This window comes from Suricata suricatta, chromosome 4 (genome assembly GCF_006229205.1).
Source record: "Suricata suricatta isolate VVHF042 chromosome 4, meerkat_22Aug2017_6uvM2_HiC, whole genome shotgun sequence".
NCBI classification, from domain to species: domain Eukaryota; kingdom Metazoa; phylum Chordata; class Mammalia; order Carnivora; family Herpestidae; genus Suricata; species Suricata suricatta.
In genome coordinates this window covers 101020374-101048033 of record NC_043703.1, presented here as the reverse complement: position 1 = coordinate 101048033, position 27660 = coordinate 101020374, and the positions used below count along the sequence as shown (strand labels likewise).

The 27660-nt window shown below is 36.4% G+C and overlaps 1 protein-coding gene across 2 annotated transcripts in view; it reads right to left on the bottom strand.

Annotated features, from left to right (window-relative positions):
- The window catches only part of CFAP36 (cilia and flagella associated protein 36), a 30634-nt gene that overhangs the window by 2080 nt on the left and 894 nt on the right, over nucleotides 1-27660 (bottom strand). For both annotated transcript variants that reach the window (XM_029937389.1, XM_029937390.1), the window contains exons 2-7: nucleotides 25205-25269; nucleotides 24355-24456; nucleotides 10669-10783; nucleotides 6930-7017; nucleotides 4915-4966; nucleotides 3104-3203 (exon numbers count right to left, since the gene is read on the bottom strand). In XM_029937389.1, coding sequence (XP_029793249.1) covers nucleotides 3104-3203; nucleotides 4915-4966; nucleotides 6930-7017; nucleotides 10669-10783; nucleotides 24355-24456; nucleotides 25205-25269 — 522 coding nt within the window. The remainder of the gene's footprint in view (nucleotides 1-3103; nucleotides 3204-4914; nucleotides 4967-6929; nucleotides 7018-10668; nucleotides 10784-24354; nucleotides 24457-25204; nucleotides 25270-27660) is intronic.

Sequence of the window (27660 nt, the reverse complement as noted above, 5' to 3'; positions counted from 1 at the left end):
AGAAATGACTCAGATAAAAATGATACCAAGAACTGAAATCAGGATGGGAAAATATGATCTACGTGACTCAAGATGCTTAAAAATTGTGACACCACAGTAAAACCAGAAATAAGTCTCTGTATGAACAAACAACTTGCCAAAGGACCACTGCTTTAGCATGGAGCGAGTGGAATGCTGGCAGGGCCATGGAAGTTGGAAGAAGACCAGCTCTTCAGACACTCGGACATTTAAGGGAAGCCTCCAAGAAGAGATGAGGCTGGAGCTAACACTCCACCCAACCTAGATAGGGAGCTACAAAACTAACTTAGAAATAAAGACCCACTTCAAGTTGGTCGTGATTTGCTGACAAGAGTTAAACATGCCATTCTTCCCAATGGTGACTTTACATGGAGGTATGCTTGGCCCCCAGATATGGAAGCACAGAGGTGAAGAAGGAGCAATTCCATTCATTTCTGAGGAGGGGGGAATCCCGGGCACATAAGTATTTATTTATTTATTTTTAATGTTTGTTTATGTATGAGAGAGAGGGTGCACATGCTTGAGCAGGGGAAGGGCAGAGACAGGGAGGCAGAGGATCCAAAGTGGGCTCTCTGTTGTCAGCATGGGGATCAAATGCACGGAACCACAAGATCATGACCAGAGCCAAAGTCAGACATTTAAGGGACTGAGCTCCCCAGGCACATAAGCATTTATATTCAATTTACGTACTTGCTCTGTATGATAGTTCTTTTCTTGAGTTTGTTAGGAACATCTTGTATATTCTTAACTCAGCCCTAGAGAGGAAAGAACTTGAAACCAAAATACTTAGCTTCTCTATTTCTAGGAATAGACAATCAGAAAACCAAGAAGCTAAAAGAAAGATCATCTTATCCTGGCAACTCTTTGCATCTATCTGAGAACAGATGCCTATCCATTTCTAGCAGGAACCAAGAAAACACATGAACAAAAGGATTAAAAAGGAAGTCAAACTGCTTTTTGATTCTTCCCAAATTAGGTCTTCAACATGGGTTTCCATCACTTTGCATAAAATGATCTCCTGGAATATCAGATATATTCATTTTTAAAAAATAGAATAGTTTTTCAAAACTAAAATCATTACTTTAGAAATTATCTGCCATTTTTTCTGTGCTACTTGTGTGCATACTTTAGTTATATGTGGTTTGAGATTAAGTTTTCTATAACTTCACTTGTAGTTAAAGAACTAGAGGGGCATCTGGGTGGCTCAGTCGGTTAAGCATACGACTTTGGCTCAGGTCATGATCTCATCGTTTATGAGTTCGAGCCCTGCATTGGGCTCTGTGCTGACAGCTCAGAGCCTGGAATCTGCTTCAGATTCTGTGTCTCCCTCTCTCTCTCTCTCTCTCTCTCTCTCTCTCTCTCTCTCTCTCTCTCTGCTCCTCCTCTGGGTGCGTGCTCTTGCTCTTGCTCTCTCTCTCTCTCTCTCTCTCTCTCTCTTTCAAATAAATAAACATTAAGAAAATTAAAAAAAACCAGATAACTAGACAGCAAATTTATTCATATTATGTCAAACACAAGACTGAAGCAGTGTGTATTTAGGTCTGTATAAAACAAAGTTAAATTTAGGCCAGCAAATTAAAAAAGAACTCAAATAAATCTAAAGCAGGTACTTTTATAAATATAATTCAAATGAAGTTATTCTACCTAGAATCTGAATATGAAAAAAGAAAAATGGTTAAATTCGCTAGGAAGAAAGAAGTAAGGCAATTTTCATAAACCTGCTTTTGTTTCATATGCCTCATTGTTTTGTCAACTAAGAGTACATTCCTTAAAATCAATGAGTAAACATCAAACCCATCTATATCTCTTTTTGTTAAATTTTTTAATGTTTTATTTTATTTTTGAGAGAGAGAGAGACAGTACAAGCAGGGGAGGGGGAGAGAGAGAGACACAGAATCTGAAGCACTGCTGTTAGCATAGAGCCTGACATGGGGTTCGAACTCATGAACTGAGAGATTATGACCTGAGCTGAAGTCAGACACTTAACCCACTGAGTCACCTAGGCGCCTCAAACCCATCCTATCTCAATTATAAAAGTTATTCTTTTTTTTTAAGTTTATTTATTTAGAGAGAGAGTGTGTGCATGCATGCGCAAGCAGGGGAAAGGCAGAGAGAGAGGAAGAGAGAATCCCAAGCAGGCTCAGTTCTGACAGCATGGGGGTTGACGTGGGGTTTGAACCCACAAATAGAGAGATCATGACCTGAACCAAAATCCAGAGTCAGATGCTTAATCAACTGAGCCACCCAGATGCCCCAGTCATAAACACAAGATTTGGAGGCAGAAGACCAAGGTAAGTTAAAGTTTTACCATTTAAGAACTCAGTGATTTTGGACAAGTCGGTCAACTTCCCTGAATTTCTAATAACAGTAATAATAAGACAACAGAAAAATAAGGATCATAGTATCTACCTCATAGTTGTATGGTGTTTTTAAATAAGAAAAGAACATTTACTTAAAACCATAGATAAGATAAAATGAACTGAATTCATGCTCATGACTCAACTTCTGTTTCAGAATTACTTGTTTTCTTATAAAAGAAAACAGAATATAGTGAAAATAGATTTGCTGTATATTGAACAAGTTCATCCACTAACATTTCCTACAAGGATTCTCATCGATTTTAGTTTCAATGATATTTCCTGACTAAACATCTGGATAAATTGGCTACTTCTTGTTTTCTAGTTATGCTTGAATTCATTAGGAAAATAATATTACCTTTACAAGCTCAGCTTCCAATTCACAGACACTATATAACTGTAGTCAAGGAAGAGAACAGATGTGACGTGAACATGTGCGGGACGCTGTAGCCATGGCACAAAGGCCAGTGTCTCCCTCAAGGAACTGGACTCACTCCTCTGGGTTCCAGGCTTCACTTAGAAATCAGGGGATTACACTCTCTCTGTCAGCTGAGTGTTTCCCCCCTGCAACTTCTAGAGCTAAGTTTAAAAAGAATTTTAAATACCAATGGCCATTTAGCCTCCTTCCCAGGATTTTGAAGGTTAAGCATGTATGAGAAAGTAACACACTCTTTATAATGTTTCTGTATTCATATTAATAGAGAAAGCCCGGTACACTTCAACCTTACCTGATGGCAGGTGTGCAAAATGTTCACCATCCCCTTGGGAATTCATTTTTGCAGTTTCATTAGCATGCACTGGAGGCTCTTCTGTTTTAGTCTCTGATAACTTTAGGAATCCATAATACAATTTAAAAAATTTAGATTAATTTTGACTCATTCACTACTTAAGGTATCCAAAGATGTCATTAAATACTGTGTACTAAATCGATAATGAACAAGAGATTTTTCCAAAGTTTCTAAGATGTTTCCAGTATTTTATATCTTTTATTTTTTGAGGTAGACAAACATTCTCATTTTACATCATGAAGTACTAAGAGTATCTAACTAGTGTGCTTAGTACTTCAGACTTAGCAAGAAGTACCCCCTCCTACTCAGGTGACCTTGATGAGGATACCAACAGTACTCTAAGAGAAGTAAATCCACTAAATTATCAGGTGCTTTTCCACTTAAAATAATCTACATAACTGCTCCCATGTTATGCCTGAAGAAACCACAGACTGGTTTATTTCCATTTCTAAAATAAATCATTTAAAGCTTAGAAAGAACTTAGTATACTGATCATTTGTTTTTCTTAAAAACAGGAAAATCTAATCACATATATTAGGAAGCTCATATCAGAAGCCCCTATTGCTGGTAACAGACACAGGAAGGTTTATTATCATACTATCAGCTCAACTTTTGTGTGTTTGAAATTTTCCAATAAACACTCCAAGAAAAGTTTAAAAAAACCCATACATGTACCCCCAAAACATAGTATTTTTTAAGAAGCCAAATATAGTTTCCTTATAAACCAAGAGTTCATACTAATGTCTTCTGATAGCAGTTTTGAACTGATTTCTCTTCTATACTTTTACATTAAAAACATTAATATCTATGAATTGCACTCCTGTTTACCAAAAGGAGATTTACTTAAAGATAAATAAATTATCTCTTAATCCTAAAACATCTCTATTTCATATGCTCTTCATAGAGTACCTGGGAGTATTAAATAAGGTTTTTCAAAGACAGTGCATGATACACAAGCATGTATATAGTGATTGAAGGAAAAAAAATGAAAATGACTTTTGATGATTGAGAGTTTATATTCGGTTTCCCTTTCCCTTCAGAGAGATTTTGGGAAAGTGTAGAAAGAAATGCAGCTAGAAGAGGGAAGAGGAAAGAATAAATATTAGCTTCCTTCACCTCAGCCAGATACATGTTAATTTGTCCTTAGGAAAGATTAGGCACTTTATGAAAATAGTTCTTAATGGAAGAACAAGTATGCCAGGAAAGATAATAACTAAACCATCCTGCTTCAGGCTGATAATGTTAAAATCTTAAGGAGACCCTCAGGAGTAACTATAGTTGCTGTTTCGAAACAGTAAAGGAATCAAAGAGAGCGGGAAGTAAAATACTTTTCTTAACTGTCTCCATTCATAATATTAAGGGGAATTTTTTAAGGAGTCTTCCAAAATACGAATGATATTACAGTTTTGGGGAGTTAGAAACCTCAGTGTTTATTGGGTATTTAAAAGGTAGGTTGCTAGATGGCTTATAACATGAATATGGTTATAAAGTTACATATAAATGCTTAGGACTGCCAAGAGAATATGCTACTCTGAGGAACTGTGTGGTTCCACATGAGCAGCAAAACCTTGCCCACATAAACTTAAAACAGCCATGAGAGGCACTTGGCTGGCTCAGTAGGCAGAACACAGGACTCTTGAACATGGAGTCAAATGTTTGAGCCCCGTGTTAGGCAAGTTTACATAAGAAAAAAAAAGAGAGAGATAACAGCAATGAAATACTTCTGTTGTACTGATATGTTCTGTGGGCACCTGCTTTTTTCTCTTCTTTTCTTCTTCCTGATCATATTCCTCTTTTGATTTTCTGAAATATACAAAAATAAGGTAGAAAAGTAAATTTTCTTTTTTGGTCAAAAGACAAATACTCAACAAATAACATGCTGAGCTAAGCTCACAAAATGTCCAAGGAATCTGGAAACCAAGATGGAAATAATCAGGCTTTTCTTAAAGCAGACTGCAGTCAACTGAGAAAGACATGCATAGGCACATCCAGCATAAAACTGTAACATAAACTACAGATTTACTCATTTCTTCTGGAAATGTGAATGACACCTAACTAAACAAAGACATACAAATTTGAAATCTCAAACTCAAATGTGAATGGCAAATCTACTCTCTCACTTTAAAGTGATAAGATCCATCTCTCCCCACATTCTAGTTTTTCCAGTGGCATCGGAGCTACCGCAAAGCTCTCCTGGTGTCATTAGGACAAAGCCCTATTAGCTTTTATAAAATGCTCACTGAGGTCCTCTGACTTAGGAAGATAACCATGTCAAGTCTCATACATGTTCATAACTAAGCTCTACTACTTTAAAGTAGAACATCTTCCTCAAAAGCCTTAGGGCTTTTTAGAAAATAAAATCTATAAGTGCTCAATATAAGTGACCAATTTTCAGACCACAAATCAACCAACAGAAGCAACCAGTACAAGTCAAACTACCAGTCCTCTAAACCTATTATCAATATCCTTAACTCTTCAAACCTATAAACTCAATGCATTCTGTGTTTTCTCAGGATCCCATCTGCCCCTGCCATGAAAGTACCACGTGGCCAGACGATGTTGGGCTCACCTGCACACCTGCCTCCCTTCCCACAACCACTCAAATCCCCTGGAAATGAGCATGAAGTCAGAGAACTCCTGGGGCGCCTGGGTGGCTCAGTCAGTTGAACGTCCGACTTCATCTCAGGTCATGATCTCATGGTTCATGGGTTCGAGCCCCACGTCTGTGGGGTGTTGACCGGTAGCTCAGAGCCTGGAGCCTGCTTTGGATTCTGTGTCTCCCTCTCTCTGTGTCTCTCCCCTGTTCATACGCTGTCTCTCTCTCTCAAAAATAAATAAATGTAAAAAGAAAAAAGTCATGGAACTCCTCCCATAGTTTCCCACTAGACCCCTCCTCCTAATGACCATCCTACCTGTCCTCCCGTTTGCTTTGAAGTTGACAATGAGGTGGGTAGGTGTGGAACTATAGGATGCTAAAAGATGGTCACGTGTGTCATTAGGGCTGAAGAGAAAGGAAGGGGCCCCAAAGGATAAGGCCCTATTGTGCAGGTGACACCGGCCGCCCGTATCCTTTTGCCCTAGCCTATACATTCTTAAGGATATTTAGAAATTAGGTGCTGCAATTGCCACTCCCCTCCAAATCTCCCAGAGGAGTCAAGAAACAGCAGACCCAAGGGAAAAAGAACTGCTCCTTCAGTGTACTGCACAGTCCATGCGAGGCATTTAGCAGAGAATCAGGTAACTGGGGCTAGGCAGAGACTGGCAAGACAGTCATCTGGGATGGGCACTTCCTACTGTCTCCTTTTCCCTTGCAGGGTACCTGCCCAGTCAGTTATTAGGCCTGTGGAATCTTACTGTCCAGCCTCCTACTGCTAAATACCTAGAATAAACCACCTCTAATACCACGGTCCAGAAGCCATGGAGGGCCTTGCTCACTCAGGCCGCTACACCCCTTTCCAGGCATCAGGCTGGGTCTACTGCAACTTTTCCCACCGGTGGCTAGTTTCCTGTTCCCAGGATGAGAGGAATAAAGACCCTTCCATTTGGCCTGATACGGTAGGAGGCATGTGAAAATCATGTTTTCTGTCAATTAAAAAATGCTATACATAGTTATAAACAAGTACAATGATAAATCACTTTTATGGTTTTCAATAGAGAATGTAGATATTTTTCACTAGTTCATAATATTTTGGGGATAGAAAACATATATAAATCATTATCACAATATTACTAATGATTCATTCAAAAAATAATGAAAGAAGGATACCTAAGAACTTCCCTCAGGATTTTCATCTCTTCCTGTTCAAGATCACTGACCACATCAGAACCATCTGTTAAGCAGTCAGGTAATACACCTGTTCAAAACCAAAGACCACACAAAAGAATATGAACTCAACTGAAAACATTTATTTCTCATTACTGTAACTCACCAAGAAGTACAAATGTTTTTTCATATCTTTCACTTAAAAAACGTTCTAAGCTATTCTCTAATTATTATAGTTTTTAACTTTTTCTTGTTTTAGAAAATCAGCCCCACCAAAAAACCCACAATTTTACCTAGAAATTCTCTTAGTTATTATTTGAATTGCCTATTATAAATAATTATATTATAGCAATTAAAACAAGTTAATATAAACTATCATCACCCCTAAACACACACCGTCTGAGGATATTCCACTGAAATCATTCAGCTCCTTAAGTATTCATTAAGTGTGAAAAGAGTTTACAAAACAAAATATAAAATACTCTGTTAATTGAAACAGTATGTTAATACTCTTCATTCATACTACAGCAAATGCTACTGAAAAGGGCCCTGCTTACTACATGGGAAAAATCACAGTGCTAAGCACTCAGGGGCAAGATAAAGATGAATAAAACAATCTCCATGCTTGGAGCTTCCATCCAGATATTGGGCCAATAACTATAAACCAGGGCAATACCAACTTCTGCCCAAGCAAATAATAATTCATGGCAAGTAATTTTAAGAATTGGTTGAATTTGCTTTGTTACCTTTATCTCCCTGAGAAGCAGGCCGACTGGTAATCAGTGTTCTGCGCACATCTATAATTAGTATATTCCTCCAACATCAGCAGCATGTCTCTTAATTTTTACCTTCCATTTCTCTGCTCACAAATGACTATGGGATTTTGGATCTGCTCTGAATTAAAGTAGCTTTATGTTTCAAATCCCCTTGATGTTTAAATACATTTTTAATTAAACTTTTTATTTTGAGATAATTGCAGATTCACATGCAATTTTAAAAATGAGAGAGCGAGATGCTATGCATGCACCTTTTTTCAGTTTTCCCCCAATGGTAACATCTTGCAAATTATAATATACTGTCACAAGTCAAAAGATATATAATTAGTATTCTCTAATAATATTTCTAAGGGAAATGAAAAGAACTAAGGGAAGAATAATGCAATAGTAGGCAACACTTCAGAGCCATCAAAATAATGCTCTGATTTGCATTTCTCCAAAAATTCTTTGATAAAATATAACCAAGAATTCAGAGAGTCTTTGAATTTTTCTTACCACAAAGACAGTTTTTAAATGGTGCAATCACATTGCTCTAAGGTACTAGCCCCTGGATCTGACCTAGGAAACATTCTTAAATCTGAGTATCAGAAATGCTATGGCAGAAACTCTTAGTTTTTATCTAAAAGTAAGCAAACAGTCCCACCCTGTGGTTTGACACCAGCATTAGTCTGCATCATTGTCTCATCCTCCCTTGCTAATCCAAGCCAGATTTGTTTAATTAGCAGGTAGCCAAGTACTTAGAGGCTGATCCCTACCCCACCACAGGAGAGTGATTCATGAGTGACTTAAGCCAATCATAATGGCCTCATTTCCCCTGCCAGACGGTTTAAGAAAGGCATGCAACATGGAGGCCTGGGTGTTATATGGAAACCAACTTGACAAAAACTATAAAAGAGAAGAAAAAAAAAAGAAAGGTATGTGGCCCAAATCCTGACCAATAGGACCTGAGGGGGAAACTCCTATGAGGCTTCCATGCAAGTGTTGTCTTGCCCACAAAAAGAGACGCACAGGAAAAAACACCCCTTTTCTTCATGAGACGTTTCTGAGTCTTATTCAATGCAGTCAGAGTACAACTATGAGAGAAGGTTCTGAGAACAGCAGAGTATAAAGATGTAAAGTGTCAGCATTCTTGATAATATCACTGAGTCCTTAACATAACCAACATGGACCATCTTCCTTTCCTCCTTTTTCTGGACCTCTCGTTCTGTGAGATGATAATTTCTTACTGCTTAGAACATTTTCGCTGAGGCTTCCTGCTAATGGCAGCCTGAGGCATCCAGCCAATGTATTTGTTCCCTTTCCTTATATTAAAATCTTAATAAGTTTCCTGTTGAATTCCAAACTGAAAACTATGGAGTGCCAATATCAAGTCCACTCTCTCTTTTATCAAAACTGATCCTCCCAAAACAATATAAACTAAGATAAAATAATTATTCACATCCTCCATCCCAGAAGAAAGCATACTTGCAGGAACATTCAGAGAAAAAGGATTTTATAAAGTAAACCATGGTACAAAGACAAAGAAAGTTTCTTTACATCGCAGTCACAGCACAGCGTTAGGTGTAGTTCAGGGTTAGGATGGTGTTATCTCCTACCCAGACATCACCTCTTTTACCTGCTGTGAAAAATACCCTAGGATCTTAGAGGATAGTTATGGTGGTGATTAGCTCTAAGAGATAATCTCTACTCACATTAGACTAACAAGAGGAGAATCCATGAGGGGCCCTGAAACACCCCAATGTTTGCCTGCATGTTCCAGATCTTTAAAAGCAAACAGGGGGTGCCTAAGTGGCTCAGTCAGTCAAGCATCTGACTTCAGCTGAGGTCATGAATTCACAATTTGTGGGTTCAAGCCCTGCATCAGGCTCTGTGCTGACAGCTCAGAGCCTGGAGCCTGATTCTGATTCCATGCCTCATTCTCTCTTTGCCCCTTTCCTCCTTGCACTCTGGCTCTCACTCTCTCTCTCTCTCTTGCTCTCTCGCTCTCTCTCTCTCTCAAAAATAAAGATTTTTTTAAAAGTAGCAAACAGTACAACTGAACTACAGCTCTCACATGTTCAAGAAACAATTTTTTTAAACAGGTCCTGCTGCCAGAGAAGAATATGGCATGTCAAGAATATCAGTGCAGTCCACTGAACAAAGGAACATATAGGTACCAAGGTCAGGTTATTAGAGCCAGATATCTGAAAGGAGATGAGAATCTGGACTGAAAAGGAGATAGTACAATGAGAAGAAGTATGGTTAGAAACTCAGATGTTTTGAGCCAAAATGTCAAATTTAATTCAAATATGCACAAAGGGAATAAAAGCAGGAAAACCGAGGGAGAAACTAAGATTAGGCAAGAGTGAGGGAATAGATAAAACTAAAGAGGGTTACTGGGGCTTTGAATTTTGTTTTCCTTTCCACCTACTGGTAGTGGTATCCTACTTGCCTATTGCCCTGGAACAGTTTGGTCCCAGGACCAGCAGCTTGAGCATCACCTGGGAACTTGCTAAAAATGCAAAGCATTTGCTCCCACCCCAGACTACAGAATCAGAAATGGAAGACAGCCATATGTCTTTCAACAATCCTCCAAATACTTCCAAAGCTCACTAACTCTGGAGAGATACTGTCTCCTACAAAGGTCCTAATAAGCCAGAAGGAAAAGAGTAGTCACCTTCTCTCAACAGTAACTATAAGTGTCACTACTCAAAAATACTGAATTTCATTTAAAAAATGGCTAGGAAGAAAAATCAAGCTCTCTGAGACCTAAAGCATCACTGAATCAGATTCTAGTCTGCTTTCTTTGAGATGGCAAACACACACTGATCCGGAAGACTACATTCTTGAATCTCTTAACTCAGCCACAGATTTTCAAACTTGAAATAAATTTATAAAAAGCAGCTACATTTAAGACCATAATAGAAGAGTCAAAACCGCAAAACAAAATGCATTTGGCACTTAGATTTCTAAATTCAAAATTTTACCATTTCTCTCTTGAATTATTCGAATGGCTTGCAGCTGCATTTCAATGTTTTTCTGGACCATCATTGTCTTAAAAATAGTAAAATCTTCTGCTGCCAACACAGGTTGCAAAATGGCCTATGGAAAGAAGTCTGGAAGTTAAATGAAGATCCAAGTTTTAAAACTCTTTTCCATATAGATCATTTCTATGGCAAATCATTTCTATCAACTGAGGAATGCTGTATTATTACATATGATCAGATGACTCAAAGGAAATCTTTAAGATTCTACAAACCTTTGATAGAGGCTCTCAAGAGGCTAACTCTCCCAACCCCCACACCTCCAAGAAGCTAAGGCTGATGACGATGATACATTTCCCAAATGAGCCAGTGCTGAGTAACTCTGAAACACAGCACAGAAATTGGACTTACTTTTTTTAAAGTTACAACTTCAATATTTGGATTTGTTTTTCAGCTAAAGTAAAGATATCTATTTGGTTTTTAGTATGTTACCTGAAATTTATGGTTAATGTTAAATCAGTAATTATAAAATTATCCCTTAATAAAATAAAAGTACAAAGTTAAATAAAAGTAAATGCCAAGAAAATGGACCCTGCATATTAAGTGTAATGAGGTATTAGTAATATGAAAACACAATTGTCGTCCTACTATATGAAGAAAGTTTAATATAAGAGGTTAAGTTGGAAATGATGATGTGAAATCATTTTCTAGATAAAAAAAATGATAAATTAGTGGAAAAACTAAGGTGTCTTCCTGGAGTATCCAAAGTAACATTTCTTTAATTACAAGGAACTATTGCTGTTTTAAAGAACAAACCAATTCCCAAGCTAATCAACAATAAGTAGAATAAAATTTGAAATGTGTGAAAACCCAAAACACTCAAATTTTATACACTTACTAAAATCTTAGTTCAAGCTTTACATGATATTAATGGAAAAAAAGAACAAACGAAATCATGCAGAAGCAACAAGGGTGTGCTATTGTTTACCAGGTGGGTAGCAGCAATAGAACCTCAACAAAACCTCCATCCAAGAGCTCTAAGCAAAGAGGAAGGGGTCTTTCACCCAGCAACCGGCTCTCACCCTGAACAACCACAGTATACAGCAAAACAAAACAAAATGCAAAAGCAGCTCTCTGTGACATTTATAAGGAGTCAACTGGAGAAAAAACTGATGGAAAATTCTTTCCCATTAAATTCACATACACTATTCAAAAGACCCATAGCAGGGCACAGCAGACAGGTTTGACTGAAAGTTTCAGCCCAAAGCTCAGTATCAAAAACACTTGTGGACAGTCTCTGTGATAGATTAATGATGTCTGCCAAGATATTTTTATGGGATTATGCCCCCACAATACGTTGTTCTGGGGCTCCCTAGACTTCTATCAGTGATATCACGGACTTTATCCTCATCACTAATAAACTCTTGAAGAGCAATGCTATTGATAGCAATGTATCAACTGGAGCCTCTATCAGCAAGTCAGAGTTTGAGCTGATATTTAAGTATGTGCCTTGATGCATCTAAGAAACGCATATTCCTAAGACCTGCTCTAGACATAATGAATCTAAATTTCTAGAGGATGGGTGTCCATGTTATCTCCATAGATAATTATTACAACATTAAAGCTTAAGAACCATTGAAACATTGGAAGAAAATGAGCCCTTAATATCATAAGCCCACTTCCTGCTTAACCATGTACGAGCTGTGTGACTCTGGATATATCGTTTAGTCTTCCGAGCTTCAGTTTCTTCCTCTGCAAATTAGTACTCTACTAATAATAGTAATACAGTATTTTGTTGAATCTAAGATTCCACAGAGGAGTAAAATAAACCATCACTTCATGTACCAATAAGAGAAAAAGAACCTGCCAATTAAATTATAACACATTATTCATTATAAAATGCATTCTCATTTCAGAGATATTACAATATAAAATTTTTTCACTTTAGCATGGAAGAAATATAGTAATAACTTTTTGGCTGGGTGTTGAAATTAAGTAAGATGAGAAAGCAATTTTTAAACTGAAAAGTACCCATAAAAATAATTGTTCTAGTCCTATGAAGGCTGGTTAAATATCAAAATGTTGCACTAAACCTAACAACTTTATAGTAATGGGATTCTTCCGGTTCAAGGAAATGGACATGAGCTTCCAATAAAGGTAGTTAGAGGAACTAAATACAAGAGTTAACTCCAAAAAAAACTTGTTTAAAAACAACACTTCCCCAACTATCCCCTAAATTATCTGAAATGTCAAACTACTTTGACAGAAGACTATGAGATAAAGTAAATGTGATGTTATCTGTTTGAGAAAAGCATATTAACATAAAAAATGAACAGTGAGTATTTGAAAATCTGACTTAAATGAGTTTATAAGACATTCAAATATAATCACACTTAGCCTAAGATTACCCTATGGTAATCTCTGCTTAGAGTTTACCATACCATATTTTGAAAGGTAAAAGTGATTTCATGTTCTTACACTGCTCCATTAATAGAACTACAAGAAGACACAGATGAATTCATGATTACAGTTGGAGACTTCAACACCCTCCGTCAACAACAGACAGATCCATCAGACAGAAAATCAGTAAGGACATAGTTGAACAGAACAGTACCTTCAGTCAACTGGATCAAATTGATATTTCTACAACAACAGAAAAATACACATTCTTCTCAAGCACACATGAAAAATTCACCCAAATAGACAACATTATGGGCCGTAAAACACATCTTAATAAATTTAAAAGAACAGGAATCATAAAAAGTGTCCTCTCACACCACAACAGAATTAAACTTGAAATCAGTAACAGAATGACAGATGGAAAAAACTAAAGTTCTTGCAGATTAAACAATACACTTCTAAATAACACATGGATAGAAGAGGTACAGGGGTACCCGGGTGGCTTAGTCAGTGAAGAGTCTGACTTCAGCTCAGGTCATGATCTCACCATTCATCATTTCAATCCCCACATCAAGCTCTATGCTGACAGCACAGAGCCAGGAGCGCACTTCAGATTTTGTGTCTCCTTCTCTCTCCGCCTCTCCCCTGCTTGTGTGCAACTCTCTCTCTCTCTCTCTCGAAAATAAATAAACATTAAAAAAAAAAACAGTACAGTTGACCCTTGAACAACATGGAGCTGGGGCACTGACCTCTATGCAGTCAAAAATCTGCATATGACTCCTGACTCCCCCAAGCTTACCCACTAATAACCTACTGATGACCAGAAGCCTTGCCAATTATATATTACACCAATTAACACATAATATATATGTTATATGTTTTATATACGGCATTCTTACAATAAGCTATAGAAGAGAAAATATTATGAAAATCATAAGGAAACTAAAAGGCCAAATGGGGGAAGATATTTGCAAAGGACATATCCAATAAAGTGTTAGTATCCTAAATACATAAAGAACTTACACAACACCAAAAAACCCCCACACAATCCAATTAAAAATGGGCAGAAGACATGAACAGACATTTCTCCAAAGAAGACATGTGAAAGATGCTCAACATCACTCATCATCAGGGAAACACAAATTGAAACCACACTGATACATCACCTCACACTTGTCAGAATGGCTAAAATCAAAAGCAGAAGAAACAAGTGTTAACACACAAAAAATTAAAACACAAAAACATTAGAAACAACAAAGATGTAGAGAAAAAGAATCCCTCATGGACTGTTGGTAGGAATGCAAACTGTTGCAGCCACTGTGGAAAAATAATATGGAGCTTCCTCAAAATGTTAAAAATAGAATAGGATCCAGTAATTCCACTACTGGGTATAAAATAAACATTTTTTTAAATGTTTATTTATTTTTGAGAGACAGAGAGACAGAGCGTGAGCAGGGGAAGGGCAGAGAGAGAAGGAGGCACAGACTCTGAAGCAGGCCCCAGGCTCTGAGCCATTAGCACAGAGCCTGATGCGGGGCTCGAACCCACGAACCACGAGATCATGACCTGAGCCAAAGTTGGATGCTTAACTGACTAAGCCACCCAGGCACCCTGAAAACACTACTTCAAAAAGATATATGTGTCCCTATGTTTACTGCAGCATTATTTACACTATTTACAATAGCCAAATTATGGAAGCAGCCCAAGTATCCAATGATACATGAATAGATAAAGAAGAGGTGTTGGGTGCCTGGGTGGCTCAGTTGGTTAAGCGTCCAATTCTTGATTTCAGCTCACGTGATTTTACAGTTTGTGGGTTTGAGCCACACATCAGCCTCCACACTGACAGTGCAGACCCTGCTTGGGATTCTCTCTCTCCCTCTCTCTCTCTCTCTGCCTCTCCCTAGCCCTCTCTCTCTCTCTCTCTCTCAAATAAATAAACTTTTAAAAACAAAAGAGCTTGTGTGTATGTATAGACACACACACACACACACACACACACACACACACACACACACAGGAATATTATTCAGCCACTAAAAAGCATGAAAGCTTGCCATTTGAAGCAACCTTCATGGATCTAGAAAGAAAGACAAATACCATTTAATCTCATTCATATGTGGAATTTAAGAAACAACACAGATGAACAAAGAAACAGAGACAAATCAAAACCATACTCTTAACTATAGAAAATAAAGTGATTGTTACCAGAAGGGAGGTGGGTGGGGGTATAGGTGAAATAGGTGAAGGGATTAAGAGTAAACTTATCATGATGAGCAGTAAGTAATGTATAAAATTGTTGAATCACTATACTGTACACCTTAAATTAATATAATACTGTATGTTAACTATACTAAATTAAAATTTAAAAAAAGAGAAAATAGTAAGGAAGATAAAATACATTTACAGTACTCTGCTGTATTTATCCAAAAAAAAAGTCTGTGTAGGGGTACCTTGGTGGCTCAGTTGGTTAAATGTCTGACTTCAGCTCAGGTCATCATCTCGTGGTCTGTGGGTTCAAGTCCCACATTGGGCTCTGTGCTGACAACTTAGAGCCTGAAGCTTGCTTCTGATTCTGTGCCTCCCTCTCTTTCTGCCCCTCTCCCACCAATGCTCTCTCATTCTCTCAAAAATGAATAAACATTTAAAAAAAACTGTTTAAAAATATGTGTAGAAGTAGACCCTCATAGTTCAAACCTGTGTTGTTAAAAGGTCAAGGTCAACTGTAGTCTTAAGGGAAATTTCTTTTTAAGAGAAATTTTAAAATATTTCTTTTCTTTTCTTTTTTTTTTTTAGAAAAAGAAAGCACACGAGTTGGGGGACAAGGGCAGAGAAAGAAAGAGAGAATCATAAGCAGCCTCCATACTTAGTATAGAGCCCAATATGGGGCTTGATCCCATGATTCTGGGATCATAACCTGAGCCATCATCAAGAGTTGGACGCTCAACCAACTGAGCCAGCCAGGTGCCCCTAAAATATTTCTAACTAAATGAATATACAACTTATCAAAATTTTGAGGGTACAGTAAAAGTAGTACTTAGGGGAAATTTAGAGCATTACATGTATGTATCTAAAAAGATGAATTATCTAACATCAGTAATCCAAGCTTTCACCTTAGGAACTACAAAAGAAGAGCAAATCTAATCCAAATAAGCATAGGGAAAAAATAGTGAAATTAGAGAAGAAATCAATTAAATTTAAAATAGAAAAACAGAGAAAATCAACAAAACTAAAAGGTGATTCTTCAAAACTATCAATAAAACTGATAAACCTCTAGCCAGGTTAAGTATGAAAAGAAAGAGAAAAACATAAATTACTAATATGAGGAATGAAAGACGGTACATCACTACAGATCCCAAGGACATTAAAAGAATAATAAAAAAATATTGAAACTCTATATCCACAAATTTGATAACCTAGATGAAATGGATGAATTCCTTAAAAAACACATTCTGCCAAACTCACACATGAATAAACAGACAATCTGAATAATTCTGTAACTATTAAAGAGGAAGAATCAATAATTAATAGCCTTCCAAAACAGAAAGCACCAGGCCTAGGTGAGTCCACTGGTAATTTCTACCAAACATTTAATGAAGAAATTATAAAATTCTCTACCAAAAAGAACACATAACTTTGATGAAAGTAATATTCATATTATTTCTCAAAAAATAATGATTAAATATTTGCAGAAGTTAAATAGCATAACAGATGTAAAAGGCTTTCTATTGCTTCAAACTATTAAGGAGAAAAAAAAGTATGACTTTGAAATTCCCTATCTCATCTATATATAACTTACTCAATGTCTATGCAATTTTCCCCATTCCTCTCTGCATGATTCGGATTAGGATTTTACACGTATTTAAACATGCATATGAAAAACTGCCCTCAGATAACAATCCTCAAAAACTAGAAGAAAAAAAAAAGAAATTATACCAGTTCTTTACATTCTCTTCCAGAAAACAGAAGCAGAAGGAGTACTCCCTAACCTGTTTTATGTAACTAGCATTATACTAATACCAAAACTAAGCAACAACACAACAAGAAGGAAAAGCTACAGAAGAGTATCTCTCATGAATACCTCTCATGAACAGAGATACATAAACACCCCAAAAATGTCAGCGAATTGAATCCAACAGTGTATAAGAAGCATTATACACCATGACCAAGTGGGATTTATTTTAATTATGCAAGGCCGGTTCAACACTCTGAAATTAATGTAATCCATCACATCAAGAGAAAAATCACATGATCATATCATTAGATGCAGAAAAAGCATTTGACAAAATCCAACATCCAATCATGGTAAAAACTCTCAGCAAATGAGGAATAAAGAGGAATTTCCTTAACCTGATAAAGAACATCTACAAAAAACTGACCTGGAACACGTGAGTGGCTCAGTCAGGTAAGCGTCCAACTTCAGCTCAGGTTATAATCTCACAGTTCATGAGTTTGAGCCCTGCATAGGGCTCTCTGCTGTCAGCACAGAGCCCACTTCAGATCCTCTGTCCCGCTCTCTCTCTGACCCTCCCTCGCTCACTCTCTCAATCAAAAATAAACATGCAAAAAAAAATTTTTTTTTAAACCCAACCTGACAGCTAACACCATACTTAATGGTGAGAAACTAGATGCTTTCCCATGAAGATCAGAAACAAGTCCCCTTTTCCCACTCCCATTCCACATTATACTGGAAGTCCTAGCTAATGCATTAAGAAATGGAAATTAAAGATACGAAGATTAGGAAGGAAGAAATAAAGCTTTTTTTGTTCACAGATAACAGGATTGCTTGTAGATTATTCCAAAGACTCAATTTAAAGAAACTCCTAGAGTGCACCTGGGTGGCTCAGTTTAAGTGTCCAATTCTTGGTTTCAGTTCAGGTCATCATCTTGTAGTTCCTGAGTTCAAGCCCTGCATCAGGTTCTGTGCTAATGGTGTGGAGTTTGCTTGGGATTCTGTCTCTCCCTCTCTCTCTCCCCTCTCCTGCTCATGCTCTCTCTCTCTCTCTCTCAAAATTAATAAACATTACAAAAAAAGGAACTACTGGAACTAATAATTAATTATAGCAAAGCTATAGGATAGATTACTGTATAAAAATCAACTGCTTTCCTATATACCAGCAATGAATAATGGGAATATGAAACAAAAAAAAAACCCACATTTACATTAGTTCTACAATAAAATAAGTACTTAGGAATAAATTTAACAAAATACACAGATCTATAGGAGGAAAACTAAAAAACTCTGATGAAAGAAATCAAAGATAATCTAAATAAATGGAGAGATATTCCATTCATATATAAAAAAGACTCAATATTGCTAACATGTCAATTCTTCCTAATTTGAACTGTAGATTTATGCAACTCCAAAGAGAATCCAGCAAGTTATTTTGTAGATATCAACAAACCAGTTTTAAAATATATATGAAAAGTCAAAAGAGTCAGAATGGCCACATAATATTAAAAAAGAACAGAGTACTGATACTACCTGACTTCAAGACTTATTATAAACTACAGTAATCAAGGGGCACCTGGGGGGCTCAGTCAGTTCAGCATCCAACTCTCGATTGGTCCAACTCATGACTCAGGTCATGATCCCATGGTTCTGCCAGCTCAGAGCTCCATGTCAGGCTCTGAGCTGACAGCACAGCTGTCTCTCTCTCTCTCTGTCTCTCTCTCTCTCTGTCTCTCTCTCTGTCTCTGTCTCTCTCTGTCTCTCTGTCTCTCTCTCTTTCTCTCTCTCTCTCTCTCTCTCTCTCTCTGCCTGTTTCCTGTTCATTTGCTCTCCTTCTCTCAAAATAAATATAAAAACTTAAAAAAATAAACTACCATGATCAAGACAGTGTGGTATTGGTGAACAAACATACAAATAGATTAATAGGACAGAAAGAACCTGAAAACAACCTGCTACAAACAGTCAACTGACCCTTGACAAAGAAACAAAGGCAATCCAATTGAGAAAAGCTAATCTTTCCAGCAAAGAGACTACAACGACTGGACATCTACATGCAAAGAAATGAATCTAAACATTAAACTCACACTTTTCACAAAAATTAACTCAAAAGGGAACACTGGATTTAAATGTGAAAAACAAAACTGTAACACTTCTAGAAGAGAGCATAGAGAAAATCTAGATAACCATGGGTTTGGCAATGACTTCCAAAGATACAATACCAAAAGCATAATCCATGAAAGAAAACTGATCATGGACTTCACTGAAATTAAAAACAAAACAAAACAAAAAACAAACTTCTACTCTGTGAAACACTTTGTTAGAGAAGGAAAAGATAAGCCACGGAAGAAAATTTTATGAAATATTTGCAAAACACAGATCTGATAAAGAAGCCTTGTATCAAAATGATATATAAAGAAGCCTTACAACTCAAGTACTAGAAAACAAACAACTCAATTTTAAAATGGGCAAAAATAAACCACTACATACATATTAGAATGGCTAAAATGCAAAAAACAGACAACACCAAGTGGTGCCGAAGATGTGGAGCAAGAGGAACTCCCATTCATTGCTGGTGAAACGGTACAACTACTTTAGAAGAGAGTTTGGCAATTTCTTAAAAAGCTAAACTTAATCTTACAATATGACCCAGCAGTCTTGCTGTAGGTACTCTAGGTATTTGCCCAAATAAGTTGAAAACTTTTCTGTCCATAAAAAACCCTGAATACAAATATTTATAGCAGTATTTTCATAATTTCCAAAGACTGGAAGCCACCAAAATGTCCTTCAAAAGGTAAAGTGATAAAATATTTCATCCACATAATGAAATATTACTCAACAATAAAAAGAAATGAATTATCAAACAATAACAACAAAAACATGAAAGAACCTTAAATTCATATTGCTTAATGAAAGAACCAAGTCTGAAAAGGTATATACTATATAATCCCAATTATATGACATTATGAAAAAGGCAAAACTAGAGAGACAGTAAAATGCAATGGTTGCCAGGGGCAAGGATGGAAAAGATAAATATGTAGGATATAGGGGGAGTTTTTTGTTTTTGTTTTTAATTTTAATGTTTGTTTATTTTTGAGAAAGAGAGACAGCATGAGCAGGGGAGGCACAGAATCCGAAGCAGGCTCCAGGCTCTGAGCTAGCTGTCAGCACAGAGCCCGATGAGGGGCCCGAACCCACGAACCATGAGATCACGACCTGAGCGGAAGCTGGACACTTAACCGACTGAGCCACCCAGGTGCCCCTAGGGGGAGTTTTGAGCAGTAAAACTATTTTGTAACATACTGTAATATTGGATATATGACAGTGTATTTGGCAAAACCCATAGAACTGTACACCACAAAAAGTAACCCTTAATATAAACACTGGACAATACTCAAATAATAATATATCAATGCTGACTCACCAATTTTCATGAATATGCCATACTAATGAAAGATGTTAATGTAGGACACTTTATGGGGCGACCGGGTGGCTCAGTCAGTTAAGTGTCTGACTTTGGCTCAGGTTATGATCTTGCAGTTCACAAGTTGGAGCCCTGCATCAGGCTCTGTGCTGACAGGTCAGGGCATGGAGCCTGCTTCGGATTCTATGTCTCCCTCTCTCTCTGGCCCTCTCCCACTTGCACTCTCTCCCTCTCTCTCAAAAAATAAATAAATATTTAAAAACTTGAAAAAGAAATAAGGGCCACTGTATTATCTGCTCAATTTTCTGTAAACCTATAACTGCTCTAAAAAATCAAGTCTATTAATTTTTAAAAGTCTTACCAGCACTCATACAAAATATTGTGAATTATCCTGTGTGATTTCAGAAAATGAAAGTTATACAATATATGTAATCCCTTCAATGATACAAGTTATTGGAAAAACTGTAATTTTGCCAAATTACTATCATAATATAAGAGTATTAATTTTTATATTATAAAAGTCAAAGCTAATCAAGTAAAAAAAGCAAAAAATAGTTTGTTTCTTGCCATACAAAAGTCTTTTGCAAAAAAAAAAACCCCACAAAAGTCTTTTGCAAATACAGTACATAGAAATAAATGATGAAATTTATCCTCAACAAGAAATCACAAGGAAGTCACAATGAAGTCATTTCTGCCTACTTCAGTTGGAAAATACCACAAAATTACAAAATTCAACTGAAGGCAATTAAAGTAATAAATATTTCAGTAGTTATTATACTATCATATTTTCTGTGGTTAATCATAAGCATTTTTTAAGAAATCACATACATAACAGAAAAACATGTCCTCAAGAGGTTTTTGTTGTTTTTTGAAACTAGAGTTCTTCATCTGATGCATTCCCTGCTACTCCTGCTGACATCAATAAATAGAGTATGGGAGAAGCAGTGGTCTAGGTAGACTGATGACCAAACCCGGTGAAAAAATTTTATTAAGTGGGCTTTAATGGTAAAACCAGTGGGGACTGATTTAAACAACCAAAACCAAACCAAACAAACCAAACCAGAATAAAAATTATCTCCTGAGTAACCCAGGGTAAGCAACTGGTTTCTTGAGTTAATTCTTAGGTGCCCTATATTAGCATAATGCAATCAGCAATCTGATCTTCATGTATAAAGACTAGATTATTGCAGCAAAGCAGTAAATAACATAGTTTTGAGCTGATTTTTTTCTGGTAATGGTGATGGCCTTTTGCTGACTGAATCAGGTTGCTGCTGTTCAGTATCTGATGCTAAGTGTTTGCTCCAGAAGAGAATACAGCTAACTATTCCACATGGGAATTGAACCAGTGACCCTGGCCTAATTAGCACACTGCTAATCAACCACCAAAATAGCCAGTATTAATTAGGAGGTGCTTCCATTTATAGATCACTTTATAAATGTCAGGTATTGTGCTAAGTGCTTTATGAATATTAGCTCTTAAATTTTGCAAAAACCTTCCAAAGTAGATACTACCCAGATTTTACAGATATGGAAACTGAGAATCAGAATGGATAAGAAAGAAAAACAGCACAACAGTCTCCATGGTCTTACAGCTAGTAAGTGAAAGATCTAGGACTCAAATCTAGGTCTGTCTATATCAAAAGGCTTGTCTCCTAATACATAACAAGACTGTATTACCAGTCAACTCCAAGTAAATCAAAAGGTCTTAAATAACAGAACAAAAGAGAAAGATGCATTACTCTTGACCTGAAAACAATATTTTAAAATTCTGAATATCTTCATTCACAAATAATTTAAAGTTATCCTAACAATGAAAACAAAAGATTAAGAGGTTGATAAATATTAACCAAAGTAGAAAATATTGCTGAAAAACAAGGAAAATAAAAAATATCAATGTCCGAAAAGCAAACCTTGGGGCGCCTGAGTGGCTCAGTCAGTTAAGCGTCCAGCTTTGGCTCAGGTCATGATCTCACAGTTCGTGGGTTTGAGCCCCACATCAGGCTCTGTGCTGACAGCTAGCTCAGAGCCTGGAACCTGCCTCAGATTCTGTGGCTCCCTCTGTCTCTGACCCTCCCCTGCTTGTGCTGTCTCTCTCTCAAAAATAAATAAAAAACATTTTTAAAAAATTAAATACTAGTTAATAATTTTCAAATTATTCCTGTTCAACTAAAAAAGAAGAAAATAATGCCTATTATTCCTTAAACTCATGGTACATATAGAATAAACGCTATTGATGAACTGTAAAACATTTGCTTTGCAACAGTAACTAAAATCAAATGTTTATTTATATTAGTGCAACATACCAACAATAGTTAAATATATTTTTCAAAATATGTTATATTAAACATGTTCTATCTCTAGAATTGGAGATGATTATTAAATAAGCAAAACTTAATCAAAGTACTATAGTAGAAAGTGCTGGGTTAAACAGGAGTCAAAGCAACCTCTTCGAGGCCAAGATAAGAAGATAATTTAAGTGAACAAACATTTATTAAGAACTTCCTACAAGGAACAACGTTCTCATCTCTGTGCTAGACACTGGAAATGCAAAGATTCTCAAAACAGCTCAAAGAACTTATATAGTCTAGTAAGGCAAACAGACTTGTCAGAAACTGTAAATCTACCAAAAATGTAAAAGTGTCCAGTGAGGTGGAATGAGTGCTAGTCTTCCCTAGCATAAGAGAGATCAGGGAAGCTGCCACAAAAAGTGACATTTTAGCAAGGCCCTTACATAAGAGAAGGATTCTCTGGGTAAGGAAAAGAATGCAGTGGGAAGGTGAGGGCCAAACAGTCCAGGGTTAGGGAATGGCACGAACAAAGCCAGGTGCATGGATGCTTACGAGAACAAGCAGCCTGTAATGACTACAGTACGTAATGTATTAGAGAACTACAGCAGAAGACTGGAAATATAATTTACGGTCACGTCATAGACCATCCTCACTATCATCTGGCTAAGGAATTACGGTTTATTTAGTAGAAAATGGAAAGCTAAAGCAACTTGTAAAGAACAAGGCCACTTGGCTAGTACATATCCCCATCCTGAACCTCTGAGCAAGGGCTTGCAGTTGGAGTGATACTACTACTTACTTAGCAGTGGACTTTCCATTAGCTGCTTAATATGTATGTGCATTAGTTTTTTCATTTCTACGTGCAAACAAAATAGTGCCAAATTCTTTTTTTTTAATTAAAAAAAATTTTTTTTAAAGTTTATTTATTTTGAGAGAGACAGAGAGAGCAGGGGAAGGGCAGAGAGAGAGGGAGAGAGAGAGAATCCTAAGCAGGCACCACGCAGGCATCAGTGGAGAGCCTGACACGGGGCTTGAACCCACGAACTGGGAGATCATGACCTGAGCTGAAATCAAGAGTTGGACACTTAACCAACTAACCCAGGTACCCAATGGTGCTGAATTCTTAAAAGGCATCAGGAAGATTAAATGCTATAATACATGTCAAGTGCCTAAAACATCAGCTAGCATGAGCCCTCAGTAGATATTAATTATAAATATACATAATACTGAATTCAAACCAGTACTGCAGAACTAATGTGACAATAAAAGTAGTTCCAAGGGAAGGAGGTCCCAGGGAGTGTTTATTGTGAAACTGCTGAGATAAAAAAGGGGCAAATGAAAAACTATCCAAGATCTACAAAAATAAAACAGTAGTTTGGACAAAACCTTTGATCAATTACAGTTCTGCTTTCAAAAAGTTCCTTTTTAACTGCATTAACTCATTAATACCTCTAATTATTGTTTTTTGAGGTAATTATAAAAAAAGAACCCATATGTGATGAATTAGCTTTTCACTCTTGCAATGTCTAAAATAGTATACTTTGACAATCAAACATAGCCAAATTTAAGCAAACCCCTGGACATTTTTGTTAAAACTATATGTGAGCAGAGTAACACAAAAGCAAAACCTGCGATGTTCGTGTCTTTGCCAGAGGAGAAGTGCATGCTTCTTGAAATTGATCTTCATTAATTCCAATTTCTTTGAGGTAACTTTCCAACAGCTTTTCAACCTAAAAAGAGAAAGTTTAACTTTTATAATTTGCACAGAAAAATTCTCAAAGACAGTTTTCATGTTAAGTATTGAGTTTAGAAAAAGATAATCAAATGCTTGCTTGCAATTATTAATCTACAGAAAATTATATTATATGGCAAAAAAACCCCAGACAAAACCAAAAAACAAACAAGAAAAAGTTAAAATTTTTGCAGAGAATCAAATGAAATTTTATTTCCTCTCCTGGAAATAATGGAAGTCAGGGTTATGATGTTCAATGTGATACAACTCTTCTGCTACTCAGAGACATTTTTAAAAATCATAAGACAATCATGTAAAATTAATAATTAACACTTCTCTAGATGAATCAGAAGAATAAGAATAAAATTTAAAGATTAGATGCAAGATCCCTTAAAATAGTTGTCCTAAATCCATTCCTTAGATTCTAGAGTAGAAGAGATAAGAAGTCATAAGGATGAAATACTCAGAGAAGCCTTGTGGCCTGATGGAACTGTAGTACTATTAGGATAGATCGTATGTTGTTGTTTTTTTTAAATTTTAGGTAGGCTCCATGCCTAACATTGGGCTTGAACTCATGATCCCAAGATTAACTTGTGCTCTATGACTGAGCCAGCCAGGTGCCTCAAGGTAGGATTTTGTTTTAATTAAAGAATTTTGTAATGGAAAAATCCATGTTTTTAATTTAGAAAAGCTAAAATTAATATTATTCTAATTACCTTTTAAAATCAGTGGGAAAAAATACTTACTAGTTCTTTGTATTCCTGATGAATCTCTGTATAGGTCAATTTGCTTTCTTCTTCATCATCAAAAACTAAATTTAAAAGAAAAATATTATATAGTGTAAAAAAACAAATTACTTCATTAATGCAAACATAAAACTCTACTCCTTACATCTTACGTCGAACTCTCATTCCTATAACCTAGTTCTTAGGCTTTGAATTCTTGAATTTAAAAAGAAACTGTGTGTGTGTGTGTGTGTGTGTGTGTGTACATGTATATTAGTAGTAATATGTTATATATATCACATATAACAGTGATAATTGTAAACAAGTTTTTTCCTTCTTAAGATCTACTTCATACGTAAGACAAATGCTAATTTGCTACTTTCAATAATAAAAGGCATCAGTTCCTTTATAAACTTTTAATGAAATATTATTGTTAATAGTTTTAAAATATTAATTCCTTTTACAACAGGCCTTGGATTATGTTATCATACTCAAACTTGGCGGTTGCAAATTTTACTGAAAGTGACTAGGCCATTTTTGTTACATGAATCACTAATGAAATTAAAATAACTAAAACCAAAAGAAATGTTTGTTCAATGATCATATATGTCAAACAATGTGGATTAGAAAGGTACATATTCCAAGAAGATACAATCTAGAGAAACGGGATATATTCATGAATTGTCAACAAGAAACTTTTTAAATTCCCCCTAAATGACCTAAAATGCAAAACTAACTCCTTTAATTTTCTATTTAAATCTCTTCAATGACTGCTCTTTGCCTAGATAATAAATGCAAAATCCTTAGAAGGCCAGACAAAATCTCCAAGATTCGATCCCAAGTCTCATCTCCCACCACTCCAAAACCCAAACCTTGCACTCTCAATATACACAATTACTTGGAATACCACCAAACATAATACACGTGGTGCTTCAAACTCCTGTATATTTATTTGCTCAAGTGTTCCTAGATCTCTTTGCCCTTATCCAGTCCTCTTCTCCCAACTATTCTTCAAGACATTGAAAATGGCACATTGTCCCAGAACTGCTACCTACTGCCAACTCCTGGGCTGGTTAGATCCCTCCCTCTGAACCCTTAAAATAGCACCACATGCCTTCCTTTATTATGACACCTGCCATTTTAGATTTAAATTCTATCAACCTGCCTGTCTTCTCTACTAAATCATAAACTCAAACACAAGGCTTTTGTTTAAATTCATCTTTCTATCCCCAGCTTCTGCACCACTAACAGTAAATAAATACACTCAATAAATTGAAATAAATGCTGATGTCCTGAGCTGTACAAAACTAATCTTTAAATTATATGAGGTGGTGGGCCACCTAGGTGGCTCAGTTGGTTAAGTATCCAACACAGACTCAGGTCATGGTCTCACAGTTCGTGAGTTTGAGCCCCACATCAGGCTCTTTGCTGACAGCTCAGAGCCTAGAGCCTGCTTGGGATTCTGTGTCTCCATTTCTCTCAGCTCCTCCATCGCTCATGCTCTTTCTCTTTCTCAAATAAATTAATAAACAAACATTAAATTATCTGAGGTGAAGAAGAGCACACTGAAAATCACTGAAGTATTAACACTGTTATTTCAATTGACACTGGGATGCTACTGGGATGGTACTTCCACTTCTACTGCCATCTGCTCTAAATAACACAAGGCATACACACAATATAGCAGCTACTTAAACTGTTTCCAGTTAATTCTAAACTAAATTACTACCTTACATGTGTATAAGGCTGAGGATTACTGCTTCCCTGTAAAATTACACAATCAGATGTATTAGTAGTATTATCACCAAGACGCAGCCATTTTAGATTCTTGGGGATAAAAAGAACGATGCCTTAATTTATTTTTCATTTCAGCATTTAGTCTCAGAGGTGTTAATAGAATCAAAAGGTGACATAATTCTTTATTCTCGTAAAGGAGAGGTCAGAATTCCACAAGCTTCACTGGTCTCAGAATTTTAAATCCTTAAAAAGGTCACAAATAAAAATTATTTTTAACTTCTTTAGAAATGATCCATAAAAATATTACTTAAATATTATCTGAATTTTGATTATGGCATAATTTTGATTATGGTAATGAAAAGATCCAATGGTCAAACAATTTTATCTTTACCAGAATCATGGAATCTCAGGTTTGAAAGGACTTTTCAAAAGGTCACTCAGGATAACTAATCATAGTTGAATTCCCCTCTATAGCATCTCTGTGAAGTTGCTGTCAAATCCATTTAAACACTGCTAGCTCCTGGGGAACTCATTATCTCCTGAGGTACGCTAATTTACCTTGGATACATTCTGTTAGGGAGCACTTCCTTCATAGAAATTTGTCTGTAGCTTGTACCCACTGATCCTAGTTCTATCCCATTGGACCTTACAAAACAAATCTAATCCATCCAACATAAGGCAGACGTTCAAATGATTGGTGGATATTACTACCTTAAAAGTCCTGCCTGGGTAAACAACCA